The sequence below is a fragment of the Gymnoscopelus microlampas genome, assembly GCF_963454915.1.
Source record: "Gymnoscopelus microlampas genome assembly, chromosome: 14".
Taxonomy (NCBI): Eukaryota; Metazoa; Chordata; class Actinopteri; order Myctophiformes; family Myctophidae; genus Gymnoscopelus; species Gymnoscopelus microlampas.
Genome location: NC_139951.1, coordinates 17,867,527 through 17,893,943, shown reverse-complemented (window position 1 = coordinate 17,893,943; position 26,417 = coordinate 17,867,527). Strand labels below are relative to the sequence as shown.

The 26,417-nt window shown below is 42.2% G+C and overlaps 3 protein-coding genes across 4 annotated transcripts; all 3 read left to right on the top strand.

Annotated features, from left to right (window-relative positions):
• Nucleotides 1–3,193: 3,193 nt before the first annotated feature.
• On the top strand, nt 3,194–8,134 carry nif3l1 (NIF3 NGG1 interacting factor 3-like 1). 2 transcript variants are annotated; one of them, XM_084078456.1, is made up of 7 exons: nt 3,194–3,302; nt 4,589–4,947; nt 5,164–5,320; nt 5,409–5,532; nt 6,088–6,226; nt 6,618–6,701; nt 6,852–8,134. In XM_084078456.1, exons 2-7 carry the CDS (start codon nt 4,593–4,595, stop codon nt 7,034–7,036), a joined length of 1,044 nt encoding a protein of 347 aa, XP_083934582.1. In that variant the 5' UTR covers nt 3,194–3,302; nt 4,589–4,592; the 3' UTR covers nt 7,037–8,134. The 2 variants fall into 2 exon arrangements, with proteins under 2 accessions (XP_083934582.1, XP_083934581.1); XM_084078455.1 differs by having other exon boundaries at nt 3,240–3,302; nt 4,340–4,947.
• Nucleotides 8,135–11,285: 3,151 nt separating this feature from the next.
• tbx6 (T-box transcription factor 6) lies at nt 11,286–15,673 on the top strand (the record flags this gene model as incomplete). The annotated part of the gene is made up of 8 exons (XM_084078213.1): nt 11,286–11,355; nt 12,026–12,236; nt 12,626–12,893; nt 13,053–13,196; nt 13,315–13,385; nt 13,502–13,560; nt 13,827–14,109; nt 14,326–15,673. The coding sequence occupies 8 exons, from the start codon at nt 11,286–11,288 to the stop codon at nt 15,671–15,673; spliced, it is 2,454 nt and encodes an 817-aa protein (XP_083934339.1).
• A 2,704-nt stretch (nt 15,674–18,377) lies between these two features.
• On the top strand, nt 18,378–24,172 carry prodh2 (proline dehydrogenase 2; the record flags this gene model as incomplete). Its single annotated transcript, XM_084077469.1, has 10 exons — nt 18,378–18,644; nt 19,506–19,696; nt 20,562–20,688; nt 21,920–21,991; nt 22,120–22,200; nt 22,344–22,487; nt 22,683–22,849; nt 23,385–23,495; nt 23,773–23,861; nt 23,991–24,172. The coding sequence occupies 10 exons, from the start codon at nt 18,378–18,380 to the stop codon at nt 24,170–24,172; spliced, it is 1,431 nt and encodes a 476-aa protein (XP_083933595.1).
• Between the last annotated feature and the right edge of the window lie 2,245 nt (nt 24,173–26,417).

Below are 26,417 nucleotides of genomic sequence, written 5' to 3'. Positions count from 1 at the left end.
AGTACTGTACCCACAATTAAATCAAATATTATTGAGCTTATCGTGAATTCACATTGAATACAGCCTTCACTGTCATCATTGTTTACCCTCATTGACAACAGGATCAAAGCAAATACACTGGAAATGAAACGACAAATATCTGAGAGTGACATAACATGTATTCTGCAGAGGTCACAGTCCTGGCCAGACAATCATTCAGTACTCCATGACAAAAAGTAGCAAGTATTTAAAATTGACAGACAGCTGGGACACCAAGGCTTATAGTACCAATTTCCAAACATGAACCCAACCATTCCCTCTACAAACCGCTGAGCAGACCCAATAACTCAGTGCACATCTGTCAGACTGGCACACTATGGCTTGGATACAGCTGTTGCAAAGTGCACAGATGTAGTCAATACAACACCACATTTGAGCATTATGTAACACATTTTATTGGTCTTTTTCCATACACAAAATATCTATATTGTTTGTCTTCTGGCCAATTAAAAAAGCAGGAGGAATGAGTGAGAGGGACATAGCAACAAAAAGAGAGATTTTACATTTTCTCTCTGCTTCTATTACACTCCTGTCAATAAAAGGACAAACAGTTATGTGCCAGGAAAACAATAATTCTTTAAAGAAACAGTGTGTGTGCGCATGTGTATGTATGTGGTTACAGGTATGTGGACAACAGATTTATTCACTCAAAGAGCTCACAGTGAAATTCTTAGTGTTCATTTAACTCTGAGGGTGTACTAATGTGGGTCCGTTTGGTTACATGTGTACGCTCTCTGAGTTACACATTTATAAACTCACACCGAGAATTTTAGAGATAAAGGAGACATTTAAATGATGTAATGCTCTGGCATGACCTTAGACACGAATCAGCCCTGATCCTTCTAATGTCCGGTGCATGCTTACTGTTCATTAATCCAAAATAATCTCTCTCTCTCTCTCTCTCTCTCTCTCAATCCCATTGCAGCCACAGTGCAAAGCAGCTCATTGCATCAGCAATGCACTTTCGGGTGACTGTGGTATTAACAGTTTGATCTCATCGTATGCATATTCAACGCCCTGGCCTCTCCCTCTCGTTGTGCCTGCGTCCGGACCGGATTTCCTTGAAGTCTTCCTATTGTATTAAAGAGAAAATCCCTGCTAATCCTTCTGGGAAGAGAACCTATCTACCTATATCTGGTGCCTGTTGCATACAGTAGGACCATCTCAGAGCTCCTTAACCTTTCTGTCGTTTCCTGTTCATCTCAACTCAGCTCAAAGTTATTTTACACCCGTATAGGGCCATCCTCACCAAAAATGATAACTATTAAGATACATTAACTGTAATGATAATGATGTGAGCATCCACACTTATGAACATAATGTTACGTAAACAACAATATTGAACATGATACCCTGTATATTCTGATGGATTTTGATTGGATGTCAGTTCTATCGTTCATCAAATTGCTCTGAAAGTAATCCCAAAGATATCGTTTATCAATGTCGTTGCGGTGTGGATTCCGCCATCCACTTAAATTAGAACGATTTTTTTATTTGAGCTTTCGTTCTATCAGACCTTCACCAGAGCATCAAATACTGTGCACACAGCTGATAAAGTGACCCCACCCGGGAAACTTTTGTTAAAATCAATGACCCGACCCTGACCCCTGCCTGGTTGACTGATCCAACCCGGTTGACCCAGCCACCAAAACCTGCGATAATTGCATCAGAAGGTGAACCCCGACCTGCGGGTCAACCCGCACATCACTAACATGCAGGGAATCCAAATAGGAAGGTAAATGCACTAAAAGGTCCATAGATTTAGGTAGGCTACCCACTATCATGTTCTTACGTAGTCTACTCATACATTGCCTTCGTTGGAAGACATTTTTATTCCGTTTAAGGTTGAGAACACAATTAGATCATGAGAAATAAAGGCAACCTACAGTAGGGACGGATTAAGCCCCTGGGCCAGTTATTTTTTTCCCAACCCTGACCCCACACCACCCAGGCCAGAACGAGCAATTGGGTGGGCACGCAAAAACACTACTCGAGTTGTAAGGCATGTGTGGATCAAGACTTGTACACATTTTATGATATTCAGAATGTAAAGTCTATAACTTACAGTATTTACATATGTATTTGCATGTAAAAAACAAACAAAAGAGAGAATAAATAAAACATTTTTCAAAATACTTGCCAGGTCTGTTAGTCAGACGTAGTCCTGTTAGTATAGATGGTTATATACTGTACTGTAGGAGGGGACTTGTACTCATGTACACTTGCACAAGCAAGAGAAAGTAGAATACAATCTTCCAAAGATAATGATAATATACGATACAAAGAAAATAACAAATCAACAGAGAACAGTTGTGGCAGATGTTCTGAGCCTCAGATCCGGACAGGAGACATTTTACATTAACAGAAAAAGAACAACAACAACAATCTGTAGCTGCTTGTACTCATACTTACTTTTAGCTAAATTGTTGATGGGTCTCATAGGCTACAGGGCCCCCAAGGGCCCCTCACTGACCGCATTGGCCCAGTTCATAATCCACCCATGGCTGACATGAGTACAAGTTCCCACAGTTAAGAGTGTCTTCTTCATTTACTCTCCGAGTAGATTGAGTTACAGACAGTTGTTGTTGTGTAGAGGCTGCATACATTGACATACATTGAGCAAGCAGCTCGACGTAATGACTGACTGACTGTCTGATGCCCTACTCTGTTCCCTGGCACTGCCAGGGAACAGAGTAGGGCATCAGACAGTCAGATCTGCCAGGCTGGCAGATCTGACTAGGATGCATGATCCTAATTCATTTATGTGTTCAACTTTTGTCATCATGATTACTTACCTGCAACTTGCAGGCTAACAGCATTTTTACATAGAATGCCAGCAATGCACCATCAATTTGGTAAATCTGAAGGAAAATAGAAAATTATCTCAGCTTTGAGTTGCAAAGCGAGCTCGATAAGTGCAATTCAGTTTGGACATACACAAGAAGTAATTAAACATAATTGAGATAGGCAGTGCAAACATTGTATGAAATAGTTAGGACTTGTAAAAGTACTGATTTTACTTAAGTACAGTACTTGAGTATATGTACTTTACACCACTGGAAATAAATTAATTTAAATAAAACATTTAAAATGTACGTCCCAAATATCCTCTATGCAAATGTAGAATCAAATGCGTGACGTGAGAATCGGAACCCGGAAGTGTGTCGCAGTGTTGTGTCGTCCCCAGCACAACGTGCACTCACTGCTTCATTCACACTGACTGAGACATTCATTTAATAACGTTAAGTCCTTGAAAGTAAAAGGTATGGTGACATATAGTAACTCTATGACGTTGCTGTGTAATAGAAACAGTATATATATGACTGTGTAATGTTTTGCATGCATGCATATAGCGTTAGCATGTAGCTCTGTCTGCAGCATAGCTCAGCTGTCCGCCTGTTACATTGACAGCACAGCTGCTTGTTGATATTGGTGGTAAAAGTACTCAGATGTTTTACTTAAATAAAATTATCAATACTGCAATGTATGTAGAAATACTCCGGAATTCAAAATTGACTTGAGTAAAAGGACAAAAGTATTGGCGTCAAAATATACTTAAGTACTAAAAGTAAAAGTACTCATGCACAAGTTTCCTAATGTATAAACAGCCTTTGAAAATAGCAGATCTACAAGCTCTTTGTGAGCTTGTAGATCGGCTATTTTCAAATAGCCATGCTGAAGTGGTTAATGTATGTTTTACAAAGTAACTAGTAACTTAACGTTTTCAAATAATTGTAGTGGAGTAAAAGTACAAATTTGCGCCTCTGAGATGTAGTGGAGTAGAAGTAAAAGTAAAATTTTGAAATACTCCTATAAAGTAAAAATACCTCATAATTGTACTTAAGTAAATGTACTTACTTTACACCACTGATTTTGACAGCACAGCTGCTTGACAGTAGTCGTGTATCCGACACAGTTATGACCAAATTGAGAAGTTCATATAAGTTACACAAATGATTCTAAAAGACTAAAGATAGCACATGGTCAAAATATATATTATTAAACTGATTGTAAAATATATAATTATCACCTAGGCAACCGATGTTGGAGAAATGTATGTTGAGTGTGTGTGGATGAGAGGTTTGTTATGGTTTTTTGAGGTCAGTGGTGCCAGTTCAGAGTAATTGAGAGCAATTATCAAGGAGTTGTGTGTCAACCACACTCATTAGTAATGAGTGTGCTTGTCATCTGAGGTCTTGTTAACTTAAGTGAACTCCCCATGAGTACTCTCCCATCCTTTAGTTTAAATAACTTGGTTATCTCTTAACTCATTCTGAAATGTTTGCTTTTGTGTGCGCAGGTTTACACAAATGTTGACTGGATGTAAAAATATCTCCTGGAGATTTTTGTCATTGATTCCTAGAAGAGTTTGTAACAGAAGAAATTTGGCATCTGGTTCTCGATCTCCTTGCTCTCTCTCGGCTACTTCTCTAACTCCCACTCACGGCTGCTTCAGAATCAGGAGTCAACATATTTCTGTTGCTCTCCGTCCTTCTCTTCACCTCGCTTCTCTCACTCGCTCCCTATCTCATTCTGCTCATCTTACCAGCACAATGGACCTTAAGGAAGTTCTTCAGGTGCTCGAGCAGCTTGCTCCCCTGTCACTGGCCGAGTCGTGGGACAATGTCGGCCTATTGGTGGAGCCGAGCAAAGCTCGCCCTATCAAAACCATCCTGCTGACCAATGATCTCACAGAGTCTGTCATGGAGGAGGCAGAGACCATGGGCTGTGACCTCATCATCTCATATCACCCTCCGTTGTTCCAGTCAATCAAGCGGTTGGTTCAGAAAAACTGGAAGCAGCGATTGGCTATCCGTGCTGTGGAGGCGGGCATGGCGGTCTTCTCCCCTCACACTTCGTGGGACAGCGTTAAAGGGGGGGTGAATGACTGGCTTGTCGGGGGACTCGGTAAGAGGTCACCTTCAAGTGGAAAATGTGTCATGCATGCCAACAGTATGTGCATATTTAATGAAGCTAGTACAGACTAATCACCTTTGACACCTGACACTGGCTCAAGTAGTTTGTACAAGTGCCTTCCATCTGATCCTCTGTATCTATTTTTCCATCACTGGTGTCTCTCTTTCTTTCTCATTGTTTCTCTCTCTGTGTTTCTTTATCTCTCAGGTAGTGGCCAGGTGTCAGTGCTGAGTCAAGCCTTTTGTAGTGCCCCACAGAGTCACAAGCTGGAATTCACTCTGAGGAGTGCAGTGGAACTGAATACTATCACTGAAGAACTAAAGGCTGTTGACAGTGGAACCGTGATACAGCATTCATTAACAAGGTGTGTGTTTGCACTTCAAACTTCATCAGGTTTTGATAATTTTTTGGGTGTTGGCGAATAGTATTTCATGTCTTCCATTCAACCCTAGTTCAGACAGCAGCAGTGTCCATGTCCGTGCTACATGCTGTGACTCAGCATTGACTCCCAGTGTACAGACTCTGCTACGACACAATGGCCCCAGCCAGTCCCTCAGCATTCTACAAATACAGAAGGTAATCACTGCTGTCGGATAAAAAAAACTTGCATCCACTTTTTGGGATAATGTTTTTGTTCCAGGTCTTAACCCATTTACACTTGTGGCCGATTTTGAAATCGCCTTCTAAATCCTAACCTAAGTTTTCAGGAAATCTTCTATAATCTATTTAAAAAGATTGAAAACATTCCTGTTGCTATATACATAGCAACAGCTATGTTGCTATATACATAGCAACATCTAAAATGACACAGATGCTTTCCCGGTTTTCAAAGTATAGCAACAGGAATGTTTTCCAATTTTTTTAATACAACATTTTTGTTTTTCTGAAAGCTTAGGTTAGGATTTGGAAGGCGTTTTTAAAATTGGCCTCAGGTCTAAATGGGTTAAATAACACTGGATTTTTATCAGCCCCATGGTCATGAAATGTCAGACCCCTTAAGGGCCATATAAACTTGAAATCCACAATTGGGGTTGAGACAACCCAGACATGGAATGTTTAGATTGTATTTTAGGCATTAGATGGCCTTTCACCATTGTCTGTGTGGATCCTCATGTATGTCACGTCCTACAGCCGCCTCTGCCAGGCCATGGACAAGGACGACTCAGCATTTTGGATCAGCCAGTAACTGTGGCAACAGCCATTGAGAAAATGAAGTCTCATTTGGGGATGAAACATCTCCGCCTGGCTCTCGGTGTGAAGCAGACACTAGGTAAGGAAGACGAAGCACACAGACATAGTGTTTAAACATACTTGAACATTATGCAGGCTGGTTGAAATAGGATATGGGTTAGAAACATCACATTGATTTTGAAAACCTCCAAAACTGTCAATTGTTTTGACCTGATGATCTCAAGCTAAACTGTTTCTACACTTTTTTTTATTGTAGATGGACAGTTCACAGTAAAACCTCCAGTGTTCATTTATCCATTTGTAACTCTGGAAGTGGAACCAAATGGATCCTTACAGGTCCATTTGGTTCCATTTGTTTACTGTCAGAGTTAATTTAACGCCAGAATTATACAGTGTAGGCAACCAGGGTCATGTGATGCAAATGCGTTTGTGTTTGTGTGTGTCTGAAACATTCTGTTTACATTTTACAGAGTCCACTGTGTCAACCGCGGCTGTGTGCGCTGGGTCAGGGGCCTCAGTGCTAAACGGTGTCAGAGCAGACCTCTACATCACAGGTAGGCAGTAGTCAGCTGCCCACGTTCTTTTATCGACATTGGAAGTTCAATGACAAATCGTAATCTTCGTACAAATGCTGCATGTATTCTGCTGCATCGACTACGCAGGCATCAGTGGCATGAATCCTTAACAGCATGTCTTTCTGTCAGGTGAGATGTCCCACCACGAAGTGCTGGATGCCGTTGCTAAAGGAACCAGCGTCATCCTCAGTGACCATAGCAACAGCGAGCGGGGATTCCTGGCTGTGTTCCGGGAGAGGCTCGCAGTGCGCCTGCCCGACTCTGTGACCGTGGCGGTGTCAAAAACTGACAGAGACCCACTGCAGGTGGTGTGACTGGGGCTCCACGAGGAAGTTTTGCCTGTCAAATATTGAGGGATGTGAAGCTGACCCTAGATCAGTGTCTGGGGCAACTTCCTAGGTTGCAATCACTTGATTGACATCATCTCATATGGCGATAGACACCCATATAATTGATGGTTTGATGCAGGGCTTTGCTGTCAAGCAACAGTAATGTAACAGTTATGAGACAATGACAGTGTTTCTCAAAATGTCAAATCCTAGTACATATTTTGATGTAAAGTGCTTCCTTATTATACAATGTACTACTGATAAGTCCTTAATAATAAAAAATAAATGCATCAAGAAAAGTAATTTCTGGTATTTTAGGCTAGAAAACATACAGCATCCTTGCACCCACAAATGCACAACGATGGCCTAAGCCAAAGCATGTAATCTGCAATCCTAAGCATGCGGTTCATGTATGCTGGGGATTTATTCATGGCTAACACTTAGTATGTTTTTTAATCCTGATATCTGGTGACATTTAGTGTGCCCTCAGCCTTAGCCTCGGTGTGTACTTTGATGCAACGTATAAATGATTAAAAATAATGGGACACTTACGCTGTCGCGCATCAGTGGTGTATCTTAACACTTCCACAGCCATTCTCCTCAATTGGAATTTGTTCAATTTGTACATTCTGTCGCAGGGTCACACTCTTACAGTACACGTCATTACCGCTGCAAAGTTTTCACTTGTATTATACCTTGCATTATACATTTTATTATCTTGTTTTTAGTTTTTATTATGTTAGCACAGTTTGACCCGCCACACCAACATTTCACACACACACACACATATACTTATAAGCGTAACAAATAAAGCTCTTGAATCTTTTATGTAAAAAAAAATACCCACTATTATGCAGGAGCTGTTGCAAAGACTTAAGAAAAGATGCCAGATTGAAAATGCAAATTAAGAATGTATTCTGAAATATACAGACCATGCTTTAATTTCATGACTTAAAGGTAGGGCAAGTGATATTGTTTTTGTTAAAATACCTTAAATAGCCCCTAGCCCAAGAGTGTTTGTTCAGTAACAGGAGTTTCCTTCTCTCTCCAGCACTTTGGTAAACAGAAAACACTTTAAGGTCGGCATACAAATTGTATCCAATCAGGAGAGAGAACTCACACAGGATACAGGAAATGACACAACGAAATGAGTAGACAAAATTGGAACTGTAACTATAAAATGTAAGCTAATAAATGGGTACTCCTGATTGGCTGAACATTTGCAACCCACCAGAATTAGTTTTCCTGTTTATTAAAGAGCTGGAGAGACAGGGAGACCCCTGTTACTAAATAAACACTATAACATTGATTACTATCAGAATATAGTGCTTTAACCTTTCAACAAAAAAACATTGTTTTCACCAAAAAAGATCACTTACTCCAACTTTAAAACAGGAAAACTGTCACACATTTGTTAGTAATTTCAAGACTTACAACATTTGAACCGGTGTCCCTGTGCTGGGGTGAACATTCAGCAAACATAGATCTACATGCTCGCAACGCAACAAGTTGTGAGCTTGTAGTCGGCTATTTTCAGCAAAGAGATTTGGTGTTGAGGGAAAAAAGGAGAAGACCTAGTATAGAGCCCTGGGGGACTGCAGCCAACTACGGTTTCAGTGGTTAACATTTTTAAGATGTAAGTGTGGTTTGCAATAATAAAAAGACCTGATACACCACCACAATGAGTAAACATACAAACATCAGTCAATAAGACCAGACAGGGAGTCATTGCTTTCTAAAGTTCAATAAAGCCCCTTTTAGGGCAAAAGACAATTTCATGAAATGTCTAGACTTCTGTTCTCAGCCACCCGACCTTGGAGCTCTGCAGTCAAACCACATGTAAACACAAGCAATTAGCATATTATGTCAATGAGCGGACTCGTGGTAATACATTAAACACACACCGTGCCAACACACAATACCTGTCCCTCCCTGTTCTACCAATAAATAAATAAAAATTAACAAGAGAAATGGCCTTAATCACCAGTCATAATGGAGTCTGGCAGCCATAGTGCCTACAACACACCTGTCAGCCCGTAAAAGCATTAAGAGACATCACACCCGCTGCATGCTGCTCCCCTGCAGCATAATCGAGGTAATGACCTCTCCCCTCCTCCCTCTCCCTTCTCTACTGGGAGAGACCGGTGTGACGTTCACACCTCCACTTCCCCTCTATCGCACCGGCTGCCTTTCATCCCTCATTCCAACCACCCACAAATGGGGAAGGAAAACAACAACTACCACAACATTAGACTTTCCTTCACTCATCTGAACTCGCACCAGCTGTCGTTGCGTTGTCAGGAATGCCTAATGGCAGGTAGATTTGCTTCTTCAGGCCTTGTTTGTCACAGACAGGATATTATTTCTCATTCCGTTTATATTCTGAGGCCAAGATGTGTTACTTAACCATGCCACATTAACCATGCACATGAAACCGTGATTTCATACCTGCTGCTATTTGATCTGATCTTACAGCCAATGATCTGTTTTTCATTTCTTTAACCATTTCACTTTATTCATTCAAGCACATGAAACTGCGATTTTTTTTATACCTGCTATCTTTATATGCTGGATATGTTTTCCACCTGCACAAGAAGCATTTCTGCCTTCCGTGCCTATCCATTGCACATTTTTAATCATGCAACTTATTATTGGACATGCATCTAACATGACTGTGCCTTCCTGTTATTTGACTTCTGTTCTGTTTTCTTCTCTATTCTCGCTTTCCCTATTCTAACTCTTCCTGTGACCGCAGTGTTGAGAGCTTGGCACAGAAAAGAAAATCTCTTTTACACCTGTAATTGTGTGATGTGACAATAAAGTTGTTTCTGATGACTTGATATGAAGATAAGAACATTTTTGAAAGTAGTAATATACCTTATATTTGTTGTTACCTTTAATTGCAAGTTGTTATTGAAATGTTGTAAAAGGTGTTCTTGTTGTCTGTCCGTATCAAATATTTTAACCGCTTAAAACATACTTGTTGACCGGGGTGCCCCAGGGCTCTATACGAGATCCTCTCTAGCATTTCCCTCTACACCTTATCTCTTTGCGGAAAATAGCCGATCCACAAGCTCACAACGTTTTCCGCTGTGACGTGTTGTGAGCTTGTAGATTTGTTACTTTCACCGAATGTTCGCCCCAGAACAGGGACTCTAGGGTTCATGGGGTTAAAATACCTCCTGACCCCTGGGATTACCTTTGATCCCAGTTTTGCAAATGAAAGAACCAATGTTAATTTTTTTGGGGAAACCTGTCCCACCTCTAAACTAAAAACCAAACAAACATCAAAACACTTGATGTCCTCTAATGCAAAGCTCCTAGAACTACATGTTTGTGTAGTGACCAAATTGCAGCCACAGGCCAAACTGTCTCCCTCTTCCACCTGCATACGAGCCCTGGTTCCCTGCTGAGAGGCAGAGCCCAGAGAGGAAGACACATGCTATCAAATAGCCACAGGGGACCTGCCAGTAGCCCCCATTATCTAGGATTATATTTGTGTGTGTAATACAAATGGATACAGACTGGTTTTCTGACGCACTGGTTCCTTAGAATTATTCTGTTGAAAAGCATAAAGATGGCACATGCATCTACAATCAAATGTAAGATATTCTCTGTCTAAGCAAATCCACAAAATGAAAAATATTGCAGTAGCAGGTAAACGATTAATAAAGATAACTGGTTGGATTATTTGAGGATGTATGTCCTTGTCCTAACATGAAACAACATGAATGACAAACAGCTTGGGGCTGGGAATGTGGGGGGGTTGACTGTCAACATTTCATCACTTAAAAGTCTATATGTCCCCAGAAAGACCTTGATATCCTTGATGTTGTTTATGTTTGTTTGTCGTGTATTTTGATTCCAGGCAGGGGAGAGGGGGATACAGAAAGAGGAGAGAACGTAGTAAGACTGTAGGTTGGTGGAAGAGGCTAATAAAGGAACGTGTGAAAATGGAGCCATTTGGCCCTATGTGTGAAGCCCTACACACCTATATAACAGCACAAGCTACCAAGTGTAAGCATTTGATGAGAGGAGCAACAGAGGGATAGCAAGACAACATCCCAGTGCAGCACTGGGCAGGAATCACTGCAACAAGACGGAAAGGACATACACCTAAATGTAAAAGACATTTGATGGAAACAATCAAGAAGAAAACGTGATACAGTGGACTAAAAGGTTACTGCGGAGGAGGTGAAGTAAAGCAAGTAGACGGAAGAAAAGAAAAAGAATAATGTTGAGCGTGGATATGTACCCCAGTTTGGCCTTGGGGCCGCAAAGAATAGGAGACTGTTTCTACAGAGGTGAGTAACAGAGAGAGAGCGAGAGAGCGAGAGAGAGAGAGAGAGTGTGTGTGTATGTGTGTTATGTGTGTTATGTGTGTGTGTGTGTGTGTGTGTGTGTGTGTGTGTGTGTGTGTGTGTGTGTGTGTGTGTGTGTGTGTGAGAGTGTGTGAGAGTGCGTGTGCGTTCACCAGATGTTCACCATGTTGTAGTCCATCTAGAAAGGACTGTCATTGCTTGTGATGTTTTGAAATAGTATAAATATCAGTTTCTCAAATTTCTTACGTAGGGACAACCAACAATTATGCTAACTGTTGATAAGCAACAATTAATAAACATAGGATAATTGGCAAGATAATAAATGCTGGCGTAAGTGCTGGTGGAGTACTTTACCAGGACAACTACTAATTTTGTCTGGTGCATGACACCCTAGACTGATTTTGTAGTTTGTACACAGAGCCATGGGTTTGCCACTATAAGGTCAGCCATATGCAGCCTACCATGTTTTTAATCTGCTGTTTTTAATCTGCTGTAGTTTTTGACCTGAACCGGAAAACAAGGCACAATAACCCTATTTTTATTCCGCCTTTAATGTCTGCTACCATATTTAACCATATGCAATTCATGATCGATTACAATTGTTCAATCCAAGAACTCTGCTTAGATTGTGGTGATTTCTCTCCCTCCACAGAGCGTGAAGCCCCGCCCCACATGCCCATGTACCCATCTTCCTGTGACATGGCCGCCAGGGCCCTGCCCCCGAGGCTGTTGGCCCCGCCCCCTGTCCCCAGCGAGCCGACCGCCAAGCCTCAGGATAATGTCAAGATGGAGCTGGAGAACTCATCTCTGTGGAAACAGTTCAGCACAGTTGGCACAGAGATGATCATCACGAAAAAGGGCAGGTGAGTTAAGGCCACATAGTTTGTCACTATCACTTTTCGCTCACCAAAAACAAGCATTTTCAACTGAAAAATGTCATTCGTCCTTTTCAGTTGAAAATATTCCAAGATCGCAACTTGTTGCAATCTTGTAGATAGGCAATTTTCACCAAATGTGCACCCCAACAAAATAGGGACGCTAGAGTTCATTAATCACTTCAACCCCAGAATCCAAATTCTGGGGAAAACATTCGCAGAACTTTCCGCAGATCTGCAAGCTTGCAGATCGGCTATTTTTAGCGAAGATATTTAGTGTAGAATGAAAACAGAAGAGTCACTAGTATATACCTCTAGGGACTCTTGGTCAACCAAGACAAATCTTGAGCTTCTTCTCCTCCCTCTGCTCTCCCCAGACGCATGTTCCCCGGGCTGAGTGTCAAAGTGTCGGGCCTGAACCCGGCCCTCCGCTACATCCTCCTGCTGGACATCGTACCGCAGGACAACTCCCGCTACCGCTTCCAGGGGGACGCCTGGCAGGCGGTGGGCAGCGCTGAGGCGCGGCTGCCGGACAGAGTGTTCATCCACCCGGATTCCCCCGCCACCGGGGCACACTGGCAGAGCCGCAGCATCTCGTTCCACCGCGCCAAGCTTACCAACAACACACTGGACATGCAGGGATATGTGAGTACTTGGGCACCAGTTTTACACCTGTACAGTGTATAAAATATAAATGAAAACATCTCATATAAAGTATAATATCGAGATTACACAAAACTCAGAGTGACAATTCTTATCTTGCCATTAATGATGTCCTCTTTGTCTTTTTTTGCTGCTCTGCAGATCATTCTCCACTCACTGCACCGCTACCAGCCCAGGGTCCATGTGATCGAGGCCAGGGACGTGCTGAGGTGGGGAGGGGGGCAACATTCATTTGTCTTTCCCGAGACCCAGTTTCTCACTGTCACTGCCTACCAGAACGGCAAAGTAAGTATATACATTAGTCTCAGAGGGAGAGAGAGAGAGAATATCGTTTTTTTTGCATTTTATATCACAGTAAAGTCTCTTTAAAACCTGTTTTAATTTGTGTTGCCATTTTTTTTAGATCACAGAATTGAAGATCAATGCCAACCCCTTTGCTAAGGGCTTCAGAGAGGATGGCAGGAACAACAAAAAGTAATGCACGCATGCACGCACGCACACACACACACACACACACGCACGCGCACACACACACACACAGTACAAATGTTCTGGAGAACACACAGTAATGTCTTTGTTTTTCCCTGCAGACAGAGAAATGCAAGACAGAAGCGTAAGATTTCAGACGTCACAGAAACCTTGGATATCGGTAAGGAATGGGCTAAAAATAAACTACACCTCTCAAATACACAGTAAAATCCCACGTTAATTTACCTCTGAGTGTACAAATGGAACAAAATGGACCCGTAAGGTTCCATTTCTACTCTCAGAGTTAAATTAACACGGAGGATTTTACTGTGTACCAACAGCACCATCAATTCAAATCCTTACTTTAGACAATTCCTTTAAATATTGCCGGTAAGCTTTTGGTCATTGCATCTCAAACATCTAATTTTCCCTTTCTCTCTCTCTCAGAGAGCTGTGATCCATGTGACTCCAGTGAGGTTTTGGCCCAGTCCACCACCAGCACCGCAGACCTCCATGCCCTGGCTCTGGCCTCCCTGCCCCAGCTCCCTGACCCCTCCTGTGGGTACACAGGCGAGGGCCCCCCCTACCAGGAGACCCCGGTCCCAGAGCAGCAGCTTGATCTGGTGGGCCAAGCATTCATGGCCTCCCAGATACCTGACATCACTGTCAATTTGGCCAATGGGATGCAGCACACACCAGGAAGTGAGGTGACGAGCGCTATGATTGACAGGTGGGTGTTCTCTTTTGTGCCTAATCTGCCTATAATGCTGAAATTAACCAATGTTCCAAAACGTAAATGTTGATTATTATTCAGGTGAATGCATGTGATAACTGATGCATGATCAGGGTGAAAAAATGTTGCAAAAATGTCAAATGTTTTCAAATGTACACGCGTCGCTGCTGTGCCAGTAAACTGATACGAGCATGTCACTTTTTCCCTCCACAGATCTGACAACATGGATCTCCCACCTTACTCCTCCACCTACCCTGCCGCTCCACTCGGCTCCTCCTCCTTCCCCTCAGCTCCTCTTCCTCAGCCTTCATCGTGCTATCCTTCCCTCCCTGTCCCCGACTGCTCGGACACCTCCGTCCCACAGATGTCCGGCGACACCCAGCTGTCTCCTGCTCCCGGCTACGCCCCCGTCCTCCCCGCGACCGACTACCCCACCATTCTCTCCTCCTCCCCGACCCTCCCGTCCTCCACCACCACGTCTCCGTTGATGCAGCACACCTCCTTCACCTATCCCACGCTGACTCCGCCCTCCTCCACCGCTTCCTCCCCGCTGCCCCTCCTCTCCTCCGACTCCGCCTATCACTCCATCTCTCCGTCCGGCCTGGAGCTGATCAGCCCCCACACGCCCGGGGAAAGCTCCTTTCCCGCCGCCGTGCCGCCTTCCGCCTGTCAGCCGGGCCTGGGGCCCCAAATGTCTGCCCACGGTATCATGACACCGCCCGGCCATCCCGGTCTACAAGACCAGCCTGTTGCCAGCCAGGATAATTCACCTCACATGCAAAGCTCCTCCGTGTTCACCTTCCCGGTTATGCCGTACACAAACCCAGAGCCTGGCCCGGTGCACGCCCCTCAATCCCTTCCCAGTCAAACCCAGATGTATGCGATGTCGCAACCCCCTCCCTCGGTGCAGTACTCCTCCTTACCCAACCACGGCGCTGCCGCCCCCTTCCCCGTCCTCCCTCTGCCTCCGTCCCTTCAGAATCGTTCGTTCCAAAACATGGCCCCCGGTTCCGCCCACCACGCTCTGCCCTTCCCAAATCTCGGTCAAACCCAAGCCCTCGCCCCGCAGTATGCGCACGCCTCTTTCACTCACGCGCCGTCCGCCCTTCCTCATCCCTCGTACCAAGCATCGTCTTGCTCAACTGGCCACTCTGGGTCCTATCCCTCTTTCCAGTCCTCTGTACCTTCTCATATCCCTCCTTCCTCTCTACCTAACCACTCCATCCCTCATCCCCAGAACCCCTCTGCCTACCCCCAGGTGACTCCAGCAGAAATGGGCACCTACGCTCAGTTCAACCCCAGTGGCCCCTATCGGCCAGATATGGTACTGCATCACCCTCCTCTTATACCTCAAATGGACCCCTCTCTTCCGTCCTGTCTTCCCTCCTCCGCTGCCCCCCCGGCTCTCTACCACACCTTCCAGTCTTACCCTCTACGCCTGCGCCAGGACCCACGGTCCTCCCTCTCCATTCCGCTCAGGCATCTGTACAGGCAACACCCGCATGGCCATACACACCCCCAGGGTCACTACTTCGATATGAATGCAAGAAGTGTGCTATGAGCATTGGGAGAGCCAATGATAGAGGCTAACAAAGGCTAACAAAAATAGCCGATCTACAAGGTCACAATGTGTCACAGCGTGACACATTGTTAGATTGGCTTTTTGGGTGCACGACAGCCATGCGCAACAAAGTATAACTCAGGCTATAGTTTAGTAGGATTAGGCTGAGAGGTAATGACAAAGCTGATGTCGTTGGTGACTTATTGCTGTTTTGAATTGGAAATAAGGGATGGTTTATTTGGTATATCAGTTATGATCGCAAAAGGATTTTTTAAATAGCGCTTTTAGCAATGTGTAGCTTCATGTAACCTACTGTATTCTTAGTTAAGACATATTTTTTAATGAATTTGATGTTATTCTTAAGAAAAGGACAAAATGCATTTGATCCAGACGTGTAAATAGTTGTTTAAGCTTGTTCTTTGCAAAGTCCATTCCAGTGTGAAAATAAAACTTTGAGGATTGTTGCATTTGGAACTCAATTGTCATCCATTTTCATATTTACATATCATATTTGGGGAAATTATGCATTCTGTTTGCTGGTATTTGATTTGGAACTTACACAGGAATTAACCACACTCTGGCTAGTTGAATAAACAGCCATGGGGACATAATGCCTTGTATACACAGAACTAGTATACAAGGGTTCGTTGTTTGATGTTGATGACCCTGGATTTCAGCTCAGAGAGGTTAATAATTCCCCTTTCTGAATACCTTGTTTCACTGATCCACTTACCCCTCAAAAGCCCCATAGTCTTGTCAAACACTTGCAACACTGTCTTGTATCTATCTGAATCACTAAGGGATCAGTGTTTTTCTTCATGCGTATATATGTGTATGTTAATATATGTATAGTGTGTGTTTACAATATGTTATATATCTCTGCTGCTGAGTTAGGAGGTTTTGTTCATCATTGATAAGAACAGCTGAATGGACCTCCAAGCTCACAATGAGGTTGGAGGTCAAAAGGGGGTGGAGCCTGGAGTCAGCAAAACCAGCAAACTCCAGTGGAGTTAGCTGGTTTTGCAGAAAGTTTGAGGATCCAATGGAGTTTGTTTTGTCAGAAGCGCTTTTTAATGCTTTTCATTGGCTCAATATTTGTTTTGCCAACACACAGACGTAAAGGGTGTTCAATGGCCCTGATTTATGGAAAGAAATGGAAAAGCGTCAAAATGGAGTTAGCTGGTTTCTGCCGGACAGCAACTTGTGCAATACACCTTACGTTTGGCCCAAATTCAGGCCATGCTTGTGTGCTGAAGCCAAGGGTCAATTTGATGTTTACTCAAAATGTGGACCGGTTACATATTAAGTAGCTATATCCATCCAAAAGATGACAAATTTGACACACCCACATATAGCTGGTATGTGTGGGCATACAAACATACGTTGTTACTTGGGACACAAGGTAAGAGGTTCTTATTTGTTAATTCATTGTTTTTATTACATTGTAATCCTGTGTGTTTTTGCGCTGCGTTGCGAGCTTGCAGATCTGCTATTTTCACTAGTTTGGGTCCCGGGAAAACGTCTAATTTCTCTTTTGGGTCTCGAGCTAAAAGGTTTGGGACCCACTGCTCTATATGCTCATATATCATTTATGTTACCACAATTAATAATTACAGAATATTAGCTTATGACTAACAATAATTAAATATTTCCTTTTATCTCATGTCCTGCTATAGCTTAAAATAGTCAAGATCAGTTCCATAATTGTCACTATGCAATACTATGACACTTAAAGGTAGGGTAAGTGATATTTTTTGGTATTTTGTTTTGATAAAAAGGTTAAAGTACTGTATTCTGATAGTAATCATTGTTACAGAGCGTTTGTTCGGTCACAGGGGTCTCTCCAGCTCTTTAGTAAACAGAATATAGTACATTTTCAGGTAGGTGACAACATTTAAGCCAATCAGGAGAGAGCACTGAAATTGCATTTTATGTTTAATAAAGAGCTGGAGAGACATGGGAGACTCCTTTTATCGAACAAACACTCTATAGCAATGAGTACTATCAGAATATGGAGCTATTTAACACTTATTTTAACCAAAGTAAATCACTTACCCTACCTTTAATATTAAGTGAGACGCTAACTATGGCATTATAACTACCATTCCATTTCCCTTGTAGCTTCCCATGTGAGAAGCTCATCACTTGTTTATTTGCAACTATTTGCAGCTCTGTTAAGATTGGAACAGATTTGGAAAACCAAATCGTACTTAGTTCCTTAATGTGTATACAGTATGTGCAATGTCCATGTAACATTGAATAAGAAGCCTCAACATCACACAGCCATGATCTAATGAGTAGCCTCCTCTTAAAACGTTCAACTAAGCATATATGGTGCAATGTGCACACAGCGAATAGCCCAAAGTCTGTAAATACTTTGAGTGCGCACATCCCTGGGAATGGACTAGTTAGTGAAAGTCAAATTATTGTTTGAATAAGAAGGCAAGACATATTCAATTGGACACAGTCTATATTATCAACAGCTGAATATACTTAAGGGTGGGAGAAACAGACATAACTAAATAGCTGGCTAGCATTGGGAGAGCTCTTGTCTTGTCTGTCTGCATGGATGTATCTTGTTGTATTGTTTGTGTATTGTATGCCCTGTTCATTTGTGCTAAGGACACCCTCGAAAATGAGACGATGCATCTCAAGGGGTTTATCCTTCTAATAAAGGTACTATATAAATAGCATATCAGCTGTCATGATGCTATCCCTTCGCCTTCGACCCTCGCTGCATCACTACTTGTCGTCGAGGCTACTGGGTACGGCTGCCCCGAGGACCCTGGCTGCAAATAGAGAAGGGATGGCAACACCTCTCGCCCAGGACGGTGCGGTCGACTCTCTCTCAGTGGCTTTGACATTTGAGGACCCCAGTGCCTTCCGGGTCAAGAGTCTTGGGGAGCTGCTCCGTGCCTTGGGGGTCTTTCAACTCTGCTCTTTCCCTGTGCTGGTTAACAACTGTGGGAAGGTGAGACTGATTGTCACCCTTATGGTAGATGCTACATGTACAGCCACATAAGACATGGTGGGCTAGTGGACTCACTAGCCCACTAGTAGTGAGTCATGTATGTACACACAAGATCCCAGCAGAGCAGCTGTGCAAGACTACTGAGCTCCCTACCTGCACATTCATTGTGACTCTCTCACTCTGGATGACTTTGACATCTTTATTGATAACAAAACATATGTAAAAATTACATACATTCATTTCAAACCATTATCAAAAGGATAGACGCAAAAAAAGCCAGCGGCTTATTTCCACTACGGTCCTTTCATATGTGCAAATTATGCTGTGTTGCATGATGTGATGTGTATAATTGCACTTAAGCCCACGCACCCAAAGGTGCCAAAAGTGTCCTAGTGCCTTGACTCTGAGAGTGTCAATGTATGGGGAATATTTCCCAAAATATGATATGTAAATATGTAAAGTACTTCAATCACATGAACCCTGACATCCCTATTCTGGGGTTGAAGATTTGTCAAAAATAGCAGATGCACAAGCTCAGCTATTTTCGGCGAAGAGATTTGGTGCAGAGGGAAAAAAGAGGGGACCAAGTATAGAGCCCTGGGGGACGCCAGGTTTAAGTGGTTAAGGGGATCTTAAAGATGAAGAATTGTATTTAAATGAGACGGGGAGTCAGAAGCATTGACAGCGGGGACGGGAACTGCACTGTATAGGAAAAAACAGGTAGAGACGGGGAGAAACAAAAGTAGGAGGACAGACTATGAAGGTTCCTCTCTTCATCACTCCTCCTCACTGACTCAGCATCTCCTTCACCTGCATCACCTTTTATTTTCCCTCTCCATTATATCCTCACTCAACTCTTAGTTGATGACCATGGCACGGAGCCTTCTAGGGAGGAGAGGCTTCTCCTTCTTCCTGCGTCCGTCTGTGTACGCCCAGTTTGTGGCCGGGGAGAACGAGAGTGAGATTGGCCAGTCCATGGAGAAGATGAGCTCTCTGGGACTGAGGCCAATGTTGGCGGTACCAATAGAGGAAGACCTGGGAGAGAGCGCTGGGTAATGACATCAGCACGAGTTAAACCATTCTCTCGTTAATTTGCGCCCGCTCAGTTCTTTCATGCAGAGTAGGCCAGTCTGATGAGATAAATCTTCGGAATCTAGTGTAATCCGAGGTAATGGCAATATTTTAAACTGGTCATTTCTTTTCCTTTTTAAATATTCATTTTAAGACAGGCCAGTGTAGAGAGACTGGAAAACAAGGTCAGAGAGAGAGAGAAAGAGAGAAGAGATGTGCGAGACGAGATGGGGGTTGGATTCAAATCCAGATCCTCATGATCTGTGCACTAATTGGGTGAGCCACCAGGCACACCATGTCATGTCATTCTGACGAGGAAAGTCATACCCTATGGCCCATAAGAACAGCTTATGTACTACTAATTTTAATCATCATGATGTAACCCTCACTCTGTGCGATATCACTTTCTTATAGTGGTAGATAGAAGAAGTATTCAGATTTTTTGGAATACCACAATGCAGAAATACTCAGTCACAAATAAAAGTCCCGTTTTCAATTAAAAGTATTGGCATCAAAATGTACTTACAGTATAAGTACTCATTATGCAGGATTGCACAACATCATATCATCGTATTGCAATTGCCTCTGAGATGTACTGGAGTAGAAGTATAAAGTATCAAGAAACAGAAATACTCAAGTAAAGTAAAAGTACTTGAGCTAATAAAACCACTGCTTTCTTGTGTGATGTCACTGGCATTAATCTAACAGGGACTTAAAGGATCCAAGTCTTCTGTAATTCTTATGCTACAGTGATTCCACACTGAAAGATCTCTAAAAACAAATCACTGTTCTGAATCAAAAAATCGAAATGTACAAAATCATGTTTTTTTTTGCTCTCACCACCAGCGAGCAGAGATATGATGAGAACATGGAGGCCATGTTGGAATGTGTACGAATGTCCCACAGCAACGCTTGGAGCAAAGACCCCATGATGCAGCTGAAGATCACCGCTCTGCTCAACCCAGAGCTGTGTGTGAGTCACAATGATCACTACAACAATGGTTCTCAACCTTTTCAGGCTACGAACCCCCCAAAATAATCATATTTGAACCCTGACAAGCGCTTGGAATTGTAGGAGTTGAGGCATTAAATTTAGTTTGACTCGGTTCTACAGATAAATATCGTGAAAATAGGTATTATCTACAAGCCTTGCGTCGCGAGGTGTTGTGAGCTTGTAGATCAACTATTTTCAAAATGTTTGCCTCTTTCTTATTATTTGGCCAATGTTTGACCAGTTTTTATAGTATAGTTTGTTGATTACTTTTGAAGCAGTAATGGTCTTTTTTCATTTAATTTCTTTTTGTTATATTTATTTAGGTATTAGTCCTTAAATTGTCACTTTACTGTCATTTGGGGACCCCCCACAAATCATGTGGGGGCCCCCTGGGGGTCCCAACCCACAGATTGAGAACCACTGCACTACAACTTTATTCATATAGTTAACATTTTAACAGTGATTATCAACTTTCTGTGGGCTGAGAGGATACTTCAAGTGGGCCCCCAAATAATTGGCAATTTTTTTTTTGAATGATAATATAAAATTAATATGAAATGAATTCATGTAAAACAAATGTCAAGGTATTTTTTTCTTTAAAATCTTGAGAAATTAGTTTTCATCGTTATACTGTTAAATGAGAACTTAAATTATACTACGGAACACAATCGATTGATTGATAATTAAAAATAAACATGGTCTGAAAATGCGCGCTGACCACTGAACACAACTTTTCAGAAAAGGTTGTGAACCACTGGTATAGAAAACGCTGGGAAACTACACAGTAAAGTTACGTGCAAAACGTGGAATGTTCCATTTAAATTAATATTTAAAAACTCAAGGTCAACATTACCAATTATCAATCAAAACTGCCAATGTGTAATGTTGGAGCACCTATAAGATAATTATGCTGCTTGAAGAAATATGTAAATATTTGGACTCATTTCAGAAAGCTCTTGGGAAATGCTTCTCTGGGAATAGATTTAGAAATAGCTTGAAAATACTATTTCTAAGAGATTTCTGGTGAATTCTGAGAAATAAATAATTAGAATAACTAAATCAAATAAAGTATTGCAGATTATTTTCTTGTGACTGAAAAACAAGTCATTAAATTCCCAGGTATTAAAGGCATCATAAATGGGAACAAAAATGACACCTTTTCCAGTTTGCTTTGTTTGATTGGACTGTTTGTATTTGTTGTCATTGCAAGGTAAAACTCACCACGCTACTCTCACAACAACCCTATGACCTGGATCTCCTGGTCAAAGCTCTGAATGGAGAGGTAAGTTCATAACATAAAAAAGGAATTTGACTTTTAGATGCCTACAGTATTTATGTACTACTGTATATCTGACAGTGATGCTGTTGAGATACTAGCCCTGACCTTTTACCCAAATCTACATCTCTCAGCCAATCACCATCCCTGGCTTGGAGGAGAGCGAGAATGCCCATTTCCTTTGTGGTCTGCAGAGACTAAACAAAATTGCTGAGGTATGGGTGTGTGAGGCATTGTGGGAAATTTGGATCATGTTTAGAATTTTGTTATACTGGAATGTGCTTTTTTAAATGATTTTCCAACTGAAATGTTGCATAGAGTGCACATAATCATTTTAATGGTCATTCATGGTTCTAAGGCCAGTGTAAACAAGGTCCGAGTTCTGGTTGATGCAGAGTACACCTACATGAACCCTGCTCTCTCCCTCGTCACCATGGCAATGATGAAGAAGTTTAACCAAGATGGTGCTTGGATCTGGAATACATACCAGTGCTATCTAAAGGTAGATGATATCTTTTATTTATTTTAAGAGGTTTCCGCCTGTCTTTAGCTTCCTCTGTGTCCCTAATTGATTCATAATAATTGCCAGTCCAAAGGCAGATTTATGAACCTAACACCCTATCTTAAACACTATAATTAGGCTAGGTTTGTAGCCAAACTGATAGAGCAAGTTCCTTTGTTTGTGTCCATCTCTCAGGAGTCAAGGTCTCTCTTACTAGAGGCCCTGCGTTTATCTGTCAGCGAGTCTTTCTGTCTGGGGGTCAAGCTGGTAAGAGGGGCCTACATGGATAAAGAGAGCAAGCTGGCTAATAAAGAAGGCCGTTCGGATCCCATCCATCAGTCCTGGGAGGACACCAACAACAGGTGGGTAAAGCCTCATTTATATTTTGTCACATGATGGAGATGCATTGTGTTTTTGTTTTTCTCTTTGACTTTTCGCAGAGCAACTCCGCCAGCTAACAAAGCATATAAGAGGCTTAATAGGGAATGATAATATTCAATAATGATAATGATGTTCACTATAGGTTAACATGCTCAACATCAGAGTACACACAAGCAGATATGGGGAGAATCTGTCCTGTACACCAAGAAATGATTGATTAACTTTAAAAGGTCATTCAGGTTTCCTGGGAATCAAAGTTAGTTGTTTGTTTAATACTTGAAATGCCTCATTCTAGACCTATACATGACGACTTAAACCCTAGGCTCTGTAAACTGGAACTGAGTTGGCTCCATACTTGGACCGCTTTTTTCCCCATCAACACCAAGCTCACAATGTGTCGTGTTGCGTTGTGAGCTTGTAGATCTGCTATTTTTGGATAATGGCCCTCTCCAGTATATGGATGCTGGGGTTCAAGTGGTTAAAACTTAAGTATTTTGCACTCTGTTGTATGTTCAGTTACAACGGCTCCCTGGATGTCATGCTGGAGGCCATCTCCCAGAACCCTCAGCGGTACCGGATCATAGTTGCCACACACAACGAGGAATCAGTCAGACGAGCTGCCAAACGGTTAGACCACTATCAATAACCGTATATCCTGAGATAAACATCATCATCAAGTATTATTATTATAACTATGCAGGACATTAAGCATTAGTAAGGTTTATACGTTTTTTACTCTGAAACTATAAAACATGGGCTACTAAAGGACCAAAATCCATAAATCTTAAAGCAAAGACCAGCAGTGACCTTGATGCTGACATTACATGGTTGCAGCTTTATTCATGTGATAAAGCTTGAATACTCATGGTGCAAAATGAATTCTCATCGTTTCTTTGAGCTACAGGATGGTAGAGTGGGGCGTAGACAAAGATGGCGGCTCAGTATGTTTTGGCCAGCTGCTGGGAATGTGTGACCATGTCTCCCTTACACTGGGTAAGAGTCCTCCTGCTGTCTACGTCTCTGATTATTAATTCAAATGTATGCCTTTTTCAATATAATTTCCTCATCATCAAGTCAACTATGTATTCAGATTTTCTCCCATATTCCTCTATGCCCCTCCAGCCCAGCAGGGCTATGCAGTGTACAAGTCAGTGCCGTACGGCTCAGTGGAGAACACACTTCCCTACCTGGTGCGTCGGGCCCAGGAGAATCGCACCGTGCTGCAGGGCATCCGCAAGGAGAGGGACCTGCTAAGGCAGGAGCTGCGTCGGAGGATGCACCTGGGGCCGAAGGGGGGCAACTAAAGACAATGAGGAGATAAAAGAAGAGGGAGAATATGTTGTCAGAACATTTATTTGAGGATTTGCTGTAGGAGAGGATGCACATTATAAGCAGACTGTGTGGAAGCATATCTGTTCATCCACGGTGTGATCATCATCATCATCATCAGTGTGATGATGTTAGTATTTGAAAGTCATCTTAGTATACTTTTCAATTGCTGACCTGGCATAACTTCCAAGACATGTTTAACTCCACAGCATCAATCAATCAGCACTATTCTGCACAATACAAATGTGTGTAATAATCACATGGATTCTTGAATGAACTTTTCTAATACACCTTCGACATAAACTTTACGTTTAAAATCCATATATGTGCAATACACCTTAAGTTTGTCCCAAATTTCATGGAAATTGCAAGCTGCGTTCATGATTTGAGGCATTTTGTTGAAAACGGACCAATCCTGCAAACTTTGGAAGCCAACCTTAGCCAATGAGGACGGAATATGGACAATCGGACAAATCCGTGTTGATCACATACCTATATAGATACTATGTACTGATTTGCATGACGTTTGGATAAAATCTGTAAGAGCAAATAGGTTTTGCACAAATCAGCCTCCTGGTAGCGCCCATGTGAAAAATTTGTAGCAGAGGTTCTGACTTGGCATCCAGGGAGTGTGTGTGCACAGTTTCAGAGCGACCGGGCTAACGGTGCCGGAGATTAGCTGCTCGCAGACAGACGGACACACGGACGGACAGACGGACGGACGGACACACACACACACACACACACGGACGGACAGGGGGTAAAACATACTCTCGACATTAACTATTTGAAAATATTTTATTCAGGTCTGACTATGAGGGATAGGCTGATTATAGTGCTCTGCATGACTGAAGGTCATGATAATGTCCAAACAGGAAGTGTTCATTGAGAAGCCAGTTTTGTAACTTGAAGTAAAGGGACATTTGAGAAGTGAATTATCTGGTGCAACATTTGAGCAATATTCAATACATTTCTTGCATCTCCTGAGTTACAGAACTTTGTTATCGATCTAAAATACTTATGTATGGTGCGAATTTAGCTGGTAGTTAAGGGATATTGGATGTACGGTATGTAATGCATGGAACACATTCAGAGAATGTTCCAGATGAAGTTACTGTCACCATATAAGTAGGGTATTGTATAATATAATGTTGTTACTAAATAAAAAACTAGAATGTCAAGATATCATTGTCTTAACCACCTTAGTTGTCCTTTTTATACCAATCATGTCAATGACAAAATAAACAGTCCACCAGTATTCCATGATGGAAGATTGGTTAGATTAATGGAATGAAGAATTTTCATTTAGTCAAGATATATAAACAGAAGAAAACAACCGTCAATTACACGTGATTCCCTTCCCTTCTTTTCAGTAACAATCAACACACTGTGTGGGTTTACACAATCTCTTTTGGTGGTCTAATACAGTGGTTTTCAACCAGTGGTCCGCGGACCACCAGTGGTCCTTGAGGGGGTTCCAGGGGGTCCCCAGCCAAATTAATAATCAGGAACCAAATTGACCCGTATGTCTGTAACAGAGTGTACAAATGGAACCAAATGGACCCGTTCCATTTGTACATTCTCAGTTAAATGAACACTGATGATACAGTGTAGATTGGAACCCCCAAGTAATCAAAATGGTTGAGTCCCTGGCATATCTTTTCAAATGGGGGTCCCTGGGCTAATACGTGTCAATTTGGGGGTCCTTGACGCAAAAAAGGTTGAAAATCTCTGGTCTAATAGGTACCAATATAAAGTGAGCTAACAGACTACGAAACAAATTCAAGCAATGGGCAAAAAAGTCAAAAGTAAGAAGAGATCATTAGTTATCTTTCACTTTCTCTCTATATACGTTACCTCATCCATGTTCCACAACCTCACACAGGGAAGGGGAAGCGAGGAAGGTCACGTGTTCATTCTTTCTGGATTGAAGAAAGAGGGCTCCTGGCTTCTCTACAGGGCAAACCAAGGGAATCAGCTTCAGGTTTCGATTATTTAATCTTTAGATAATACCAGCATATTATCAAAACAGAAATGAGTCCAGTATAGTGACGTCTTGTGTATTACTTTATAGTACCTCTTAAGTGGGTGAGCTGCTTGAAGTTCTTCAGAAGCATATCCATCGGATCCCCAATATTAAAGAAAATCTGTAAAACTATTATGTAATGTAAATAAGGGCAGGTCAGATCACTTGACTTGAGGCTGTAGCTTGAATGAAGT

Excerpts from the sequence above, each read along its gene's own strand:
- nif3l1 (XM_084078455.1), top strand. The coding sequence starts at position 4,350 with ATGTTGACTGGATGTAAAAATATCTCCTGGAGATTTTTGTCATTGATT. Across the intron at positions 4,948-5,163 it reads CTGGCTTGTCGGGGGACTCG|GTAGTGGCCAGGTGTCAGTG; the intron begins GTAAGAGGTCAC and ends TTTATCTCTCAG. Across the intron at positions 6,702-6,851 it reads AGCAGACCTCTACATCACAG|GTGAGATGTCCCACCACGAA; the intron begins GTAGGCAGTAGT and ends TCTTTCTGTCAG.